Genomic DNA, 13,833 nt, shown 5'->3' with positions numbered 1-13,833 from the left:
AAACACCTGGATGCCCAAGCAAAAGTTTGCTACAGGGGTGGGGTCCTCATGCGGAACCTCTGCTAGGGCAGTGCAGAAGGGAAATGTGGGGTTGGAGCCCCCACACAAAGTCCTTACTGAGGCACTGCCTAGTGGAGCTGTGAGAAGAGGGCCGCGGCCCTCCAGACCCCAGAATGGTAGATCCGCCAGCAGCTTGCACCTTGTGCCTGGAAAAGCTGCAGACACTCAACGCCAGCCTGTGAAAGCAGCTGGGAGGGAGACTGTACTCTGCAAAGCCACAGGGGCAGAGCTGCCCAAGACCATGGGAACCCAGCTCTCGTATCAGTGTGGCCTGGATGTGAGACCTGGAGTCAAAGACATCATTTTGGAGCTTTAAAATTTGACTGCTCCACTGGATTTTGGACTTGCATGGGCCCTGTAACCCCTTTGTCTTGGCCAATTTCTCCCACTTGAAACAGCTGTATTTACCCAATACCTGTACCCCCATTGTATCTAGGAAGTAACTAGTTTGCTTTTGATTTTACAGGCTCATAGGTGGAAGGGACTTGCCTTGTCTTGGATGAGACTTTGGACTGTGGACTTTGGGGTTAATGCTGATATGAGTTAAGACTTTGGGGGACTCTTGGGAAGGCATGATTGCTTCTGAAATGTGAGGACATGAGATTTGGAGAGATCAGGGACAGAATGAGATGGTTTGGCTGTGTCCTCACCTAAATCTCAACTTCGGTGAATTCCCACATGTTGTGAGAGGGACCCAGGGGAGGTAACTGAATCATGGGGTCTTGATTCCTTCTTACTCTCCATGTCTCTTCCTTCTCTCCTGTCCCTTCTCCCTTATCTCTTCTTTAGTTTTTCTTTTCATTTCCTTCCTTTCTTTTCTCTCTGCTTTCCTATGAATGTATTACTTTCCAAAGGAGGTATATAATTTATGTAGCATAATCATACTGTACTTACTTTTTAGCTACCATAGCCTAACGCATGATAAATGCTCCATAAATATTACTATTATTACTAATTTACATTAATATTTAATATATGAGGTAATTTATAGTATTTCATCTTAATATAACTGTATTGATACTATATCGTATAATTATTATATACTGCTATGGTTTGGATATGGTTTGGCCCCTCCAAATCTCATGTTGAAACTTGACCCCCAATGTTGGAGGTAGGCCTAGTGGGAGGTGCTTGGATCATGGGGTCAGATCCCTCATAAATGGCTTGGTGTTCTCCCCATAGTAATTAGTGAGTTCTCACTCTATTAGTTCTTGTGAGAGCTGGTTGTTAAAAAGAGCCTGGCTCCTCCCTCCCCTCTCTCTTGCTTCCTTCCTCTCTTGCCATGTGATATGTGCACACACCAGCTCCCCTTCCTCTTCATCCATGAGTGGACGAAACCTGTGTCCCTCACCAGAAACAGATGCTGGCACCACGCTTCTTGCACAGCCTGCAGAATCATGAGCCAAATAAACCTCTTTTCTTTATAACTTACCCAGCCTTGGGTATTCCTTTACAGCAACACAAATGGACTAAGGCATATACTATATATAGTTACAAATATATATATATTAAATTTATATAATAGATAAAATAATCCTATATTGTAGTTATACAACATATTATTTATCTATCTAGCCCAAAATTTAACAGCTTAAAACAGAAAACATTTATTTTCCCAACGTTTCTGTTGATTAGTAATCCAAACATGACTTAGCTGGGTACCTCTGGCTCAGGGTATCTCACAAGGCTGTCATCCAGGTGTTAGCTGGTGCTGTCATCATCTCAGGGCCCAACTGAGAGAAGATCCACTTCCAAGTTCGTGCACGTGGCTTTTGGCAGGCCTTGGGTTGCTGGCTTGTGGCTACACACATCAGTGCCTTGCCACATGGGCATCTCAATAAAGCAGCTTACAGCATGGCAGCTGGCTTTGTTCAGAGCAAAGAAGAAAGCAGGAGAGCAACAGGGAGCACCAAAAATAGAAGCCAGAGTCTTCCTGTTACATAATCTGGGAAGTCACACCTCATCACCTCTGCTATGTTCTATTTGCTCGTAGTACCTAAGATCAGCCCACACTCAAAGGGGGAGGATCACACAGGGGATGAAGAACAGGAGGTGGGAGGCCAGGCACAGTGGCTCACACCGGTAATCCCAGCACTTTGGGAGACTGACGCGGGCAGATCACTTGAGCTCAGGATTTCAAGACCAGCCTGGCCAACATGGTCAAACACCGTCTCTACTAAAAATACAAAAACTAGCTCCTGCATTGCTCCAAGGGCTCAATCCTCCTGCCATCGCCGCCATCCTGGCTTCGGGGTCGCCGGCCTCCAGGCCCCCGGGAGGAGAACTCCTAGGGCTACTAAATCCCCGCTGGAGGTGGTGGTTTCTTATGCGGGAGGACGTGGCAGAGGGCCTGACTTTGGGAGCCAGGGCCAGTTGGCCTCTGAGGTAATCTGTGAAAATGGTTCGCTATTCACTTGACCCGGAGAACCCCACGAAATCATGCAAATCAAGAGGTTCCAATCTTCGTGTTCACTTTAAGAACACTCGTGAAACTGCTCAGGCCATCAAGGGTATGCATATACGAAAAGCCACAAAGTATCTGAAAGACGTCACTTTACAGAAACAATGCGTACCATTCCGACGTTACAATGGTGGAGTTGGCAGGTGTGCGCAGGCCAAGCAGTGGGGCTGGACACAAGGTCGGTGACCCAAAAAGAGTGCTGAATTTTTGCTGCACATGCTTAAAAACGCAGAGAGTAATGCTGAACTTAAGGGTTTAGACGTAGATTCTCTGGTCATTGAGCATATCCAAGTGAACAAAGCACCTAAGACATGCCGCCGGACCTACAGAGCTCATGGTCGGATTAACCCATACATGAGCTCTCCCTGCCACACTGAGATGATCCTTACGGAAAAGGAACAGATTGTTCCTAAACCAGAAGAGGAGGTTGCCCAGAAGAAAAAGATATCCCAGAAGAAACTGAAGAAACAAAAACTTACGGCACGGGAGTAAATTCAGCATTAAAATAAATGTAATTAAAAGGAAAATAAATAAATAAATAAAAATACAAAAACTAGCACGGTGGGGTGGCTGGCACCTGTAATCCCAGCTACTTGGGAGGCTGAGGCAGGAGAATTGCTTGAACCTGGGAGGTGGAGGGAGATTGAGAGTGAGCCAAGATCACACCACTGCACTCCAGCCTGGGCAACAGAAAGAGACTCCATCTCAAAAACAAAACAGGAGATGGGGATCATTGGGACTCTCTTACAGGCTGCCTAGTATTAATACACATAATTTATAAAACTATATATTTATTATATAGATGTGCTTAAATTACTAATTATATGAGTTATTATTAATAACTGTATACATTGAACTTTCCTGTTTTAAACCATATTTGCAAATTTCAGAGTTTCTCTCTCTCTCTCTTTTTTTTTTTTTTTGGCAGGTAGAATGAGAAGATGGATGAATGAATGAATTTTTAGAACTTGTCCTGTTTTGTTTGTCTATAGCCAGTTTTATCAGTTATTTATATCTTTTTTGTCGTGGGTTCAGGAACTCGAGCAGAATCTTAAACCTGGATCAAATATTTTACATCCGTATGGTCAAGAAAGTATGACTGTAACAGTGTAAGACCGACTACCAGTGCCATCAGAAAATTTACACAAAGCAAAATAATGAGACAGAAGCACTAATTATTGTAGATATAAATTATATGTGTTTTACATGAAATAACTTTTAAAGTCTTACTGCTAAAATTCCTTTATTTTAAGACTAGCTGTTGCCCAATTTTTCTGCTTTGGGGTAGCCTATTCCTTTTTGCTCTATTGCCCCCATATCGCTTCAATACATTGATTGCTTGTTCTGCTTGCTGAACTCCATGTATACTCTCAAACTGCTTATTTCCCTAAAACGTTATCCTCTACCCCCTCGCATTTGACTAAGTTTTTGAATGTTAATATTTCAGAAATAGGAAGTTACTATTTCAAGTCTTCATCTCAATTCAATCCAGTTGACCAAATTTAGATAATTTTTTTTTGAGACAGGGTCTCACTGTGTTGCCCAGGCTGGAGTGTAGTGACACAGTCATAGCTCACTGCAGCCTAGACCTCCTGGGTTCAAGTGATGCTCCTGCCTTAGCCTCCTAAGTAGCTGGGACCACAGGCATATGCCACCATGCCTGACTAATTAAAAACAATTTTTTGGCCAGGTGTGGTGGCTCACATCTGTAATCCCAACACTTTAGGAGGCAGAGGCCGGTGGATCACCTGAGGTCAGGAGTTTGAGACCAGCCTGGCCAACATGGTAAAACCCTGTCTCTACTAAAAAATACAAAAAAATTAGCTGGGTGTGGTGGTGGGTGCCTGTAATCTCAGCTACTTGGGAGGCTGAGGCAGGAGAATCACTTGAACTCCGGAGGCAGAGGTTGCAGTGAGCTGAGATTGTGCCATTGCACTCTGTCCTGGGTGACAGAGTGGAACTCTGTCTCAAAAAAAAAAAAAAAAAAAAAAAAAGAAAGAAAAAAACAATTTTGTTGTTGTTGTTGTTGTAGAGACAAGGTCTTGCCACATTGCCAGGCTGCAAATTCTGAGTTTTAATGTGCTAACCATTATGTCAGCTAAAGAGGAGTAAGACAGTCTCTGCCATCAAGAATCACTCAGCCTAGGCTAGGGGCAGTGGCTCACGCTTGTAATTCCAGTACTTTGAGAGGCCGAGGCAGGGGGATGACTTGAGCCCAGGAGTTTGATACCAGCCCAGGCAACATAGTGAGACCCCATTTCTATAAAAAATAAGAAAAAGAAACACTCAGCCTAATAGTGATTAAAGATATGTAAAAGAGTTTAATAAAGTGAATTATATAATTATACAAATAAACAAAGAGTTGGTTTAATAGAGGGAATGATTAACTCTTCAGAGGCAGAGGGGATCAGGAAAGGTTTCTGGCAGGAGGCAACATCTAGGCTGGATTTTGATGGACAAACAAGTGTTCCCTAGCTTCAGTTTTCTAAGGACATATGTCTTTTGGCATCTAAGTCCATCTTTTGTGTTTGGCTGTTACTACTTCATTGCTTCATTCCTCTACACACACCACTCCCTCTCCCTGCCCTCCCTGCCTCATATAACCTTCCCCCTTTCTTTTCGTTCCTTTTATGGGAAATTTTTTGTGTGTGTGTTTAGCTCCTGGGTTTAATTTAGTTGGATGGGACTGTAGTAATAACGTTTCTGTACATTTGCCCAGAGGCCTTCAGCTAATGGGTGTATTCTTTACAGGCCAATAAACAGATGAATAAAACCAGCTTGACATCTCGCATCTCTGTCTCTCTCCTTTCTTTGCACTTTGCCCATCTTTCACAGACATTTTATAAAAACTAAAATTTTCCTGGGTAACTCAAACATAGATTGCCTTCATTAAGTCACTTCTACACCTGCCAGTCAGTCCCATGAGGGGCTTTCTTTTTGCTGGAGAATGTGTTGTCTACCCTCAGAAGATCCAGCCTATATGGGATGGAAGTATGGATTGCTACTCAGTGACTCAAAAAGAACCCCAGAAAATTATGGACTTGTAACTCTGGATGGCATTTGCTTGTTTCTGACCGTTGGTGCTGATTTTGACTTGATGTCATTAAATGATTAATTAATGTACAATGCAACAGAGGCTGACCAAATCACCCTGAGAAAAGCAAATTTGAGGATCTCTAAGCCTGGGGATCCAAACCTGGGCTCTGAAAACAAATGGGGAACTGTAGTAGAATAAAGGACCCACCATAGTTGCCATGAAAAAATTAACCAACCTTGGCCAGGTGTGGTGTCTCACACCTGTAATCCCAGTACTTTGGGAGGCTGAGGGGAGCAAATCACTTGAGGTCAGGAGTTCGAGACCAGCCAGGCCAACATGGCGAAACCTCTCTACTAAAAATACAAAAATTAGCCAGGCCTGGTGGCGGGTTCCTGTAATCCCAGTTACTAGGGCAGGAAAACCACTTGAACCCAGAAGATGAAGGTTTCAGTGAGCCAAGTTCATGCCACTATACTCCAGCTTGGGCAACACAGCGAGACTCCATCACACACACACACACACACACACACACACACACACAAAAGAAACTAACCAACCTTGAAACAAACTGCATTCTCAAAAGTCTTTAAAACCCAACAATACATGGTTGTCCTGCTCTTCTGCCAGTTCCTGCCTCACTACCTCTCCTTTCCTTCTAGGATGCTACTCCCTGCCTGTTCTCTTGTTCAGCCCTGCTCTGAACATTCTGTTCCTATTTTCACTGCCCCAACTCCAGACTACCTCCTACAACCCCAGGAGAACGCCCCCTCCCACTGCCTGGGGAGGCTCTCCTAAACTATAGCCTCTAGCCAGGCCAGCACATTGAGGTCATTGCTCTCCCTGCCAAATGACTGGCCCGAGTTCAGTGTCTCCATCTGTCTGAGCTTCATGGAAAACTTGATTGTTGCTCTAGGCTCTCTATTCTATGTCCTGCCTTAGCTATGTCCTGCTTTGCATCTGCTTTTTTGTTTCTTCTCCCAACACCCTTTTCTTCCCCCTGACTCTCCTAAGACTAGAATCACATCTGTTTTCTAGTCTCAGCCCCCTCACTGTGGAGCAGATGGAAGAAGAGCAAGTTCTGGGGCAGGAAGATCAGGAAGAGCTGGGCGTAGCACTCAGCTTGTTCTGTGGACTGACCAGATTTCATGTATCTTAGAGATGTAGAATTTACAGCTCCCTCAGAGGTCCCAGAGGTGCTTACAAAGTGCGATTTGCTTATTTCTGTGTCCACTGCTCTTTCTTCCTCTCAACTAGACTCCTTCCTTCTTTCCTTCCTTCCTTCCTTCTTTCCTTCCTTCTATCATACCCCCTTTTATTTTCTTCTAGTCTGTAATTTATTAATACTATCTGCTCTCTGTCTACCTGTACTCTAATTTATTTCATCAGGGAGATATATAATGTAGACTAAAGGGGAGCTAACAGGTAACCTGAAACTTACATATTTCTACGGCATGCAAGGTCCACCATTCCTCAGACTTGAGTTTCTGTGATTCAAGTTTGCTCTTGAATCCAAAGCAGGAATGTTTCAGTGGTTGAACCACTGGAGTCTCTGTGAATAACAACAAATACGGCCGGGCGCGGTGGCTCACGCTTGTAATCCCAGCACTTTGGGAGGCCGAGGCGGGCGGATCATGAGGTCGGGAGATCGAGACCACGGTGAAACCCCGTCTCTACTAAAAATACAAAAAATTAGCCGGGCGTGGTGGTGGGCGCCTGTAGTCCCAGCTACTCGGAGAGGCTGAGGCAGGAGAATGGCGTGAACCCGGGAGGCGGAGCTTGCAGTGAGCCGAGATTGTGCCACTGCACTCCAGCCTGGGCGACAGAGTGAGACTCCGTCTCAAAAAAATAAAATAAAATAAAATTCCTGAATCAAGCCTGAGCAACATAGCAAAATCCTGTCTCTACAAAAAAATAAATATAAATTCGCCTGGCATAGTGGCATGCACCTGTAGTCCCAGTGACTTAGGATGCTGAGGCAGGAGGATCACTGGAGCCCAGGTCAAGCCTGCAGTGAACTGTGATCATGCCACTGTACTCCAGCCTGGGTGACAGAGTAAGATCCTATCTTAAAAAAAAAAAAAGTCCTGGATCAAAGAAAGTGTTATCTACACATTATATGCTCTAAGGAAAAATATTGGTAGAAAATAAGGCAAGCATAATAACCTTGCCTTTCAATTTTCTTTGGGCATCTGATTGCATTTTATCCTTAAGTGCCCAGAAACCCAGATTCTTAGTTAAGTTCAAACAAAGCCAAAAGACAAAGTAAGGCTGGCACCCCTTTCACGGAGCTTCCCTACATTTGAAAATGATTTGGAGAGTTCTGAAAATTTCCTCAACTTTTTATTATAACCCTAAGGTAGCCAGCCTTCCTCTTGGACAAAACTCATATGGTATCTGTGTTTGCTTGGTTGTGAGAACACACAGGATATTCCCAGGGGAAAAAAACCAAGAAGAGTCTAAACGTGTAGGTCAAGAAAGAGGCAGAGATGAAAAAGAAATACAGGAATAAAAGGGAATTTGTTAGTGTTGAAGAGATGAATATTGAAAAAGAAAGTGAGAAAGAGGGATGAAGGAATGATTCAAATATGGAAGATAGGGAGGCTGAGGCAGGATAATCGCTTGAACTCAGGAGGCAGAGGTTGCAGTGAGCCAAGATCGCATCATTGCACTCCAGCCTGGATGACAGGAGCAAAACTCTGTTTAAAAAAAAAAAAAAGAAGAAGAAGAAGATAGCCAGAGAGAGAGAGAAACAGCATCTATAATGTGCATTAAAACACACCAAGGAGGAGATGGAACTTTTCGGTAAGAAGGAACCCAAGGAAAAAAGGGGAGCTGGGACCAGATCATGAGAGGAGGGAAAATAGGCTGATGGAAGAAAGGCAATACATGAGCTGGGGCCAACACTTCCAGGGAGCAGCAAGAGCTCTCACCAGGGTAGTCATAACATTTGGAATGAGGGTGTGAGCAACTGCAAATTCCCATCTCCCTTCTCATTCCAGCCTCATTGTAACACACATTCTACGCCTAGCCTGGCTTTCTTGCTCTCCCTCATCTCATTGTTTCAGAGGAGGCCAAATCTGAAGTCCTTTCCAGGGAGTGGCTCTGTTCATCTTATTCGCCAGCCAAAGTAGGAACAGCGTAAGAGGGGAGAGAAACATTCAGCAGCCAAAGGACTCGGTGGAAAGAGCAGAACACTATAGACAGTGAGTTATTTGATTACCTAAAACCCTAAAGAGACAGAGGGAATGTGTGTATGTCTGTGTGTGTGTGAAAGGGCTGGAGAGGGGCAATGGGGAATGTCACTGAACTTAGACTTGAGCAGACCTCCCAAATAACCATAGAATTCCAATGAAGGAGACACCAAGATGAGCAGATGATATGAAAAAGACATGCATATGAGAAAGAAAGATTCCACATCAGAGGTGAAAGAGGCCAAAGGGTAGGGCCAAGTACGGACCATGTGGAATGTAAAATTTCCTCTGACTTGGTAGAAGAGAATAATAAAAGCAAGAATAATGGTAAGTGACCAAAGAATAGATTTGAGGGAGAAATGAATGTTGGGTGAAAGGTAAGAAAAGAGAGAAAGGGTTTGAGTCATAAGGGAAAATGAAGAAAGTTCTGGGAAGACAAAGAGACAGGGACCTCAGAGGCATCTTTCCCTGGCACTGAAATGCTGATGTGCCTCTGAGCATCACATTCTCTGCTATGCCCACCACCCCTATAGATATGTCGCTCTTGGGACCCAAGGTGCTGCTGTTTCTTGCTGCATTCATCATCACCTCTGGTGAGTCCTTTATTCTTTGCTCCCTAAACCCTCAGCTCCTCAGCTATACATGTGTGTGGCAGGAGATGGGATGGAATGAGGTTGAAGAGGAATAGCAGTAGAGATGCTTGGTATTGAGCTCTGGAATTCCTATTAGAAGAAAAGAACAGATTTTGTGTTAAGGAGAAAAGGTCAGGAATGTGACTAGACTTCAGACTAGGGGAAAGGCCTCCCTAGAATTATGAAACTAAGGTGCAACTAAGATACACACAAATGCATATTAACCACCCAAAGAGGGTCACATATGAGTAAACAAATTGCAAAGCAAAAAAGAAGCTGACATACAAATGCATACATAGATATAGAGGGACTACCTAGAAAGAAACTGGACCTGGGCTGGGCATGGTGGGCTCACACCTATACTCCTAGCACTTTGGGAGACTGAGTGGGGAGGATCACTGAGACCAACCTGGGCAACATGGTGAGACGAGTTAACCTCACCTCCATTAAAAAAAGAAAAAAGAAACTGGACCAAATGTAAATCTTGAAGAAGAACAGTGGGAATATATACACTATTACCACCATATATGTAGGCATATTCACATGCACGCAAAAAATATATGCCATACTGACACACAAGAGAAAAGTGATCTTCACAGATTTCCCAGAATCTGGCTAGAAGATTGGCCACAGAAAGTGAACTTTAGGCTGTAAGATGTCCTACTCTATTTTTTTTCCTCCGTCTTCCGATACAGATTGAGAAAAATAATTCTTCTGTCTTGTTCACTAGCGTAGCTAGTGGGGAAGCTGTGGGGCTAGAAGGGCAGGAAACACTAGAAGGGCTGCCAGGCCTCTCAGTGGAGCTGGACTTCATTCCTGGCCAGGAATGAGGGTAAGAGGGCAGCAGGGCTTTGTTCTCAGGAACTTGCCTTTTTTTTTTTTTTTTTTAACCAAACAAATGCACAGCAGTGAAGGAACTTGTCTTTCTGAAGTGTTTCTATTCCTATTGGTTTTGTTCATCGCACTAATGGTCTCAGTAATTTTATATTGAGCTATTTAGGAATAAGTCACAAAGATAAAGTGTAACCGTTTCTCCATGACTTTCTGATTTGTCTCATAAAAGGGTTATGAGGTATAGAGCTGCAGTCACTCACATCTCTTTTCTTTTCCTTTGCTATAGACTGGATACCCCTGGGGGTCAATAGTCAACGAGGAGGTAGGTGAACCCTTGGACAGGGGCTCTGTTGGGGTTCTTATCAGGAAAATTTAGATGAACAGAGTTAAAAAATCCCTCCTGCTTATCTATGGCTGCCAAAAAAAAAAAAAAAGAATATTTCCTACAACAGAGAGATGCATTGCCAAAGTGTGAGAAATAGGATCAACCTCACCAGTTTCCACAATCCTATTATCCCATTCATAAAAGCTTCTTGTGTGTGTGTGTTTAAACTACTGAAACACCTTCCCAAGACCTCCTCTATGCCCATTTCTGTTTTTATTTTTCTTTACACATCTCCTATCTTACTCAGAAAATGCTCACCAGTCCTTACAAAAAGCATTCCTTAATTCATGTAATTGTGGAACAATGAAAGACAGGATAAGAAGTCATCTTATACCCATAATCCCAGCACTTTGGGAGGCTGAGGCAGGAGGATCGCTTGAGCCCAGGAGTTTGAGACCAAACTGGGCAACAGAGGGAGACCTCATCTCTAGAAAAAAAAAAAAAACTAGCCTGGCATGGTGGTGCATGCCTGTGGTTCTAGCTACTCAGGAGGCTGAGGCATGAGAATTGCTTGAACCCAGGAGGCTGAGGTTGCAGTGAGCCATGATCATGCCATTGCACTCCAGCCTGGGCAACAGAGTGGGACTGACTAAAAAAAAAAAAAATTAGAAAAAAGGAGTCATGTCAGTACTAGGTGAAATTGTGGCACAACTGGGCAAAACCCAAAAGGTATTTTTTGGTTTTTCTGCTTTTTAGGTAATTTTTGCTCACACCATTCTCCATAACAAAAATCCCAAAAGTTATGACTCCTAAAGGACCACTTCCTTCAACTTCATGAAGACAACTCCATTCTGCCTCAAGGCATTCAACATAATTATAATTTATCTCTTCATTTTTCCCATCCCAGGAGAGTTAGAGGACAGAGCGCTCCAGTATGCAACCTATTAATGGGATCATGAAATCAATTTAGTGGGTCACAACTCGTATTAGTTTTTAAAATGAATTAAGATAGACCAAAACAAATATACCAGGATGCATTGCATATGTTTTGCAAGAGTAAAGTATTATTTCACACAACTTTAATAAAACTTCTCTTAGTTTTCCATATGTATATACCAGGGTACAGTATAATATATTTTCCTTGCAGTGGGTCCTGGTACAAAAGATAAAAATACAAAAAATTTTTTTTTCTGTTGTTGGTAAAAATATCTGAAACCCCCAGTTTCTGAATCTAAATCTGAATCTAGGAAAGAAAGGGCAGGAATGTGACTAGACTTCAGACTAGGGGAAAGGCCTCCCGAGCTTTCAGTACCAGCAAAACTGAAAATCGGAATTCATTTTTCTGGGCTGATTAGGAACCAGTTCTGTGTTATGACTTTAGATGCTTTTCTCGCAGACATATCATAAGGTATGATGAATTGTCTTGCCTGGTGCGGTGGCTCATGCCTATAATACCAAGCACTTTGGGAGGCTGAGGTGGGAGGATCACTTGAGACCATGAGTTTGAGATCAGCCTGCGCAACATAGCGAGACCCTTTTTTTTTTTTGAGATGGAGTTTCACTCTTGTTACCCAGGCTGTAGTACAATTGCATGATCTCGGTTCACTGCAACCTCCGTCTCCCAGGTACAAGTGATTCTCCTGTCTCAGCCTCCTAAGTAGCTTGGATTATAGGCATGCACCACCACAACTGGCTAATTTTTTTTATTTAGTAAGGACACGGTTTCACCATGTTAGTCAGGCTGGCCGCAAAGTCCTGACCTCAGGTGATCTGCAGGCCTCGGCCTCCCAAAGTGCCGGGATTACAGGTGTGAGCCACTGCTTCCAGCCTGAGACCCTGTCTCTTAAAAAAAAAAAAAAAAAAGCCAGGTGTGGTGGTTTGCCAGTTGTCCTAGCTACTCAGAAGGCTGAGGTGAAAGGATCGCTTGAGCTTGCGAGTTCGAGGCTGCAAATGAGCTATGATGGCACCACCGTACTGCAGCCTGGGCAACAGAGTGAGATTCTCTATCAAAAAAAGAAAAGGAAAAGAAAATATGTTAATTTTTTTTTCAGACAGAACTTCATGAATACTAGATATTTATATGGTGATAGCTCTTGGAACAGTTGGTTAAACTGAGGTATATGCAGAAAAGCAGTACTCTGCCCTGAAATCCCAGAGACAGCTAGGATACATTCTCAAGCCCTCTGTTCTCCCATTGCTTTGCTCCTGTGTCTGTGAGTGGCTGGACTGGAATGTAGCTAGGCCTCTGGAGAAAGGGAACCAGGAAGGATTGGGCTACACCAGGGAGAGGCTCCACTCCTCTCCTGCAGTCTCTGGAATGATTAAGGTTAGTGGTTTTTCAAATATCCTGTGGAATTGGAACAGACTTGGATTCCTTTTATTAAAGATTGTTCTTCCAATCAATGACGTCCTACTTAAAAAAAAAAAAAAAAAGTGTTCTGAAAGAAGAAAGCCCATAACGAGTGTGAAAGGTTAAGAGGCTTTTTGGTCAAGCCTGATGAATTTTTTTTTTTTTTTTGGCAAAGTCTCTATCTGTCCCAGGCTGGAGTGCAGTGGCAAGATCTCAGCTCACTGCAACCTCCACCTCTTGAGTTCAATTCATTCTCCTGCCTCAGCCTCCTGAGTAATTGGGACTACAGGCATGCACCACCATGCCCAGCTAATTTTTGTATTTTTAGTAGAGATAGGGTTTCACCATGTTGGCCAGACTGGTCTCAAACTCCTGACCTCAAGTGATTCGCATGCCTTGGCCTCCCAAAATGCTGGGATTACAGGCATGAACCATGAAGCCCAGCCAAACCTGATGAATTTCTATCTGGAATTTAGAAAAAAGGATGAGGTAAGCAAGTTAAATTCCTATGAAATGCTTTATTTGTATTTCACCTTTTTTATAATTATCCATAACTCTGATATGCTTTATAAAAATATTTGTTCCCATCAGATTTACATCTGACATTTATTAATAGAATCTGAAGTTAAAAAAAGAAGCCAGGTCGGGCATGGTGGCTCATGCCTGTAATCCCAGCACTTTGGGAGGCCAAGGTGGTTGGATTACCTGAGGTCAGGAGCTCAAGACCAGCCTGGCCAACATGGTGAAGCCCTGTCTCTACTAAAAATACAAAAACTAGTTGGGCATGGTGGCACATGCCTGTAGTCCCAGCTACTCAGGAGACTGAGGCAGGAGAATCACTTGAACCTGGGAGGCAGAGGTTGCAGTGAGCAGAGATCATGCCACCACTGCACTCCAGCCTGGGTGATAGGGCGAGACTCTGTCTCAAAAAAAAAAAAAAAAA

General features: G+C 43.4%; 1 protein-coding gene and 1 pseudogene across 1 annotated transcript in view; both read left to right on the top strand.

Moving 5' to 3' along the window:
* Window positions 1-2,413: 2,413 nt before the first annotated feature.
* On the top strand, window positions 2,414-3,041 carry LOC116472221 (large ribosomal subunit protein uL22-like; annotated as a pseudogene).
* A 6,241-nt stretch (window positions 3,042-9,282) lies between these two features.
* MFAP5 (microfibril associated protein 5) overlaps window positions 9,283-13,833 on the top strand; it is a 15,653-nt gene continuing 11,102 nt past the window's right edge. Inside the window, exons 1-2 of the mRNA XM_058442913.1 lie at window positions 9,283-9,342; window positions 10,502-10,537. Coding sequence (XP_058298896.1) covers window positions 9,285-9,342; window positions 10,502-10,537 — 94 coding nt within the window. The 5' untranslated portion in view covers window positions 9,283-9,284. The remainder of the gene's footprint in view (window positions 9,343-10,501; window positions 10,538-13,833) is intronic.

This window comes from Hylobates moloch, unplaced genomic scaffold (genome assembly GCF_009828535.3).
Source record: "Hylobates moloch isolate HMO894 unplaced genomic scaffold, HMol_V3 SCAFFOLD_8, whole genome shotgun sequence".
Classification (NCBI taxonomy): domain Eukaryota; kingdom Metazoa; phylum Chordata; class Mammalia; order Primates; family Hylobatidae; genus Hylobates; species Hylobates moloch.
The sequence above is the reverse complement of the archived record's forward strand: the minus strand, read 5'-3'. Positions and strand labels throughout refer to the sequence as shown.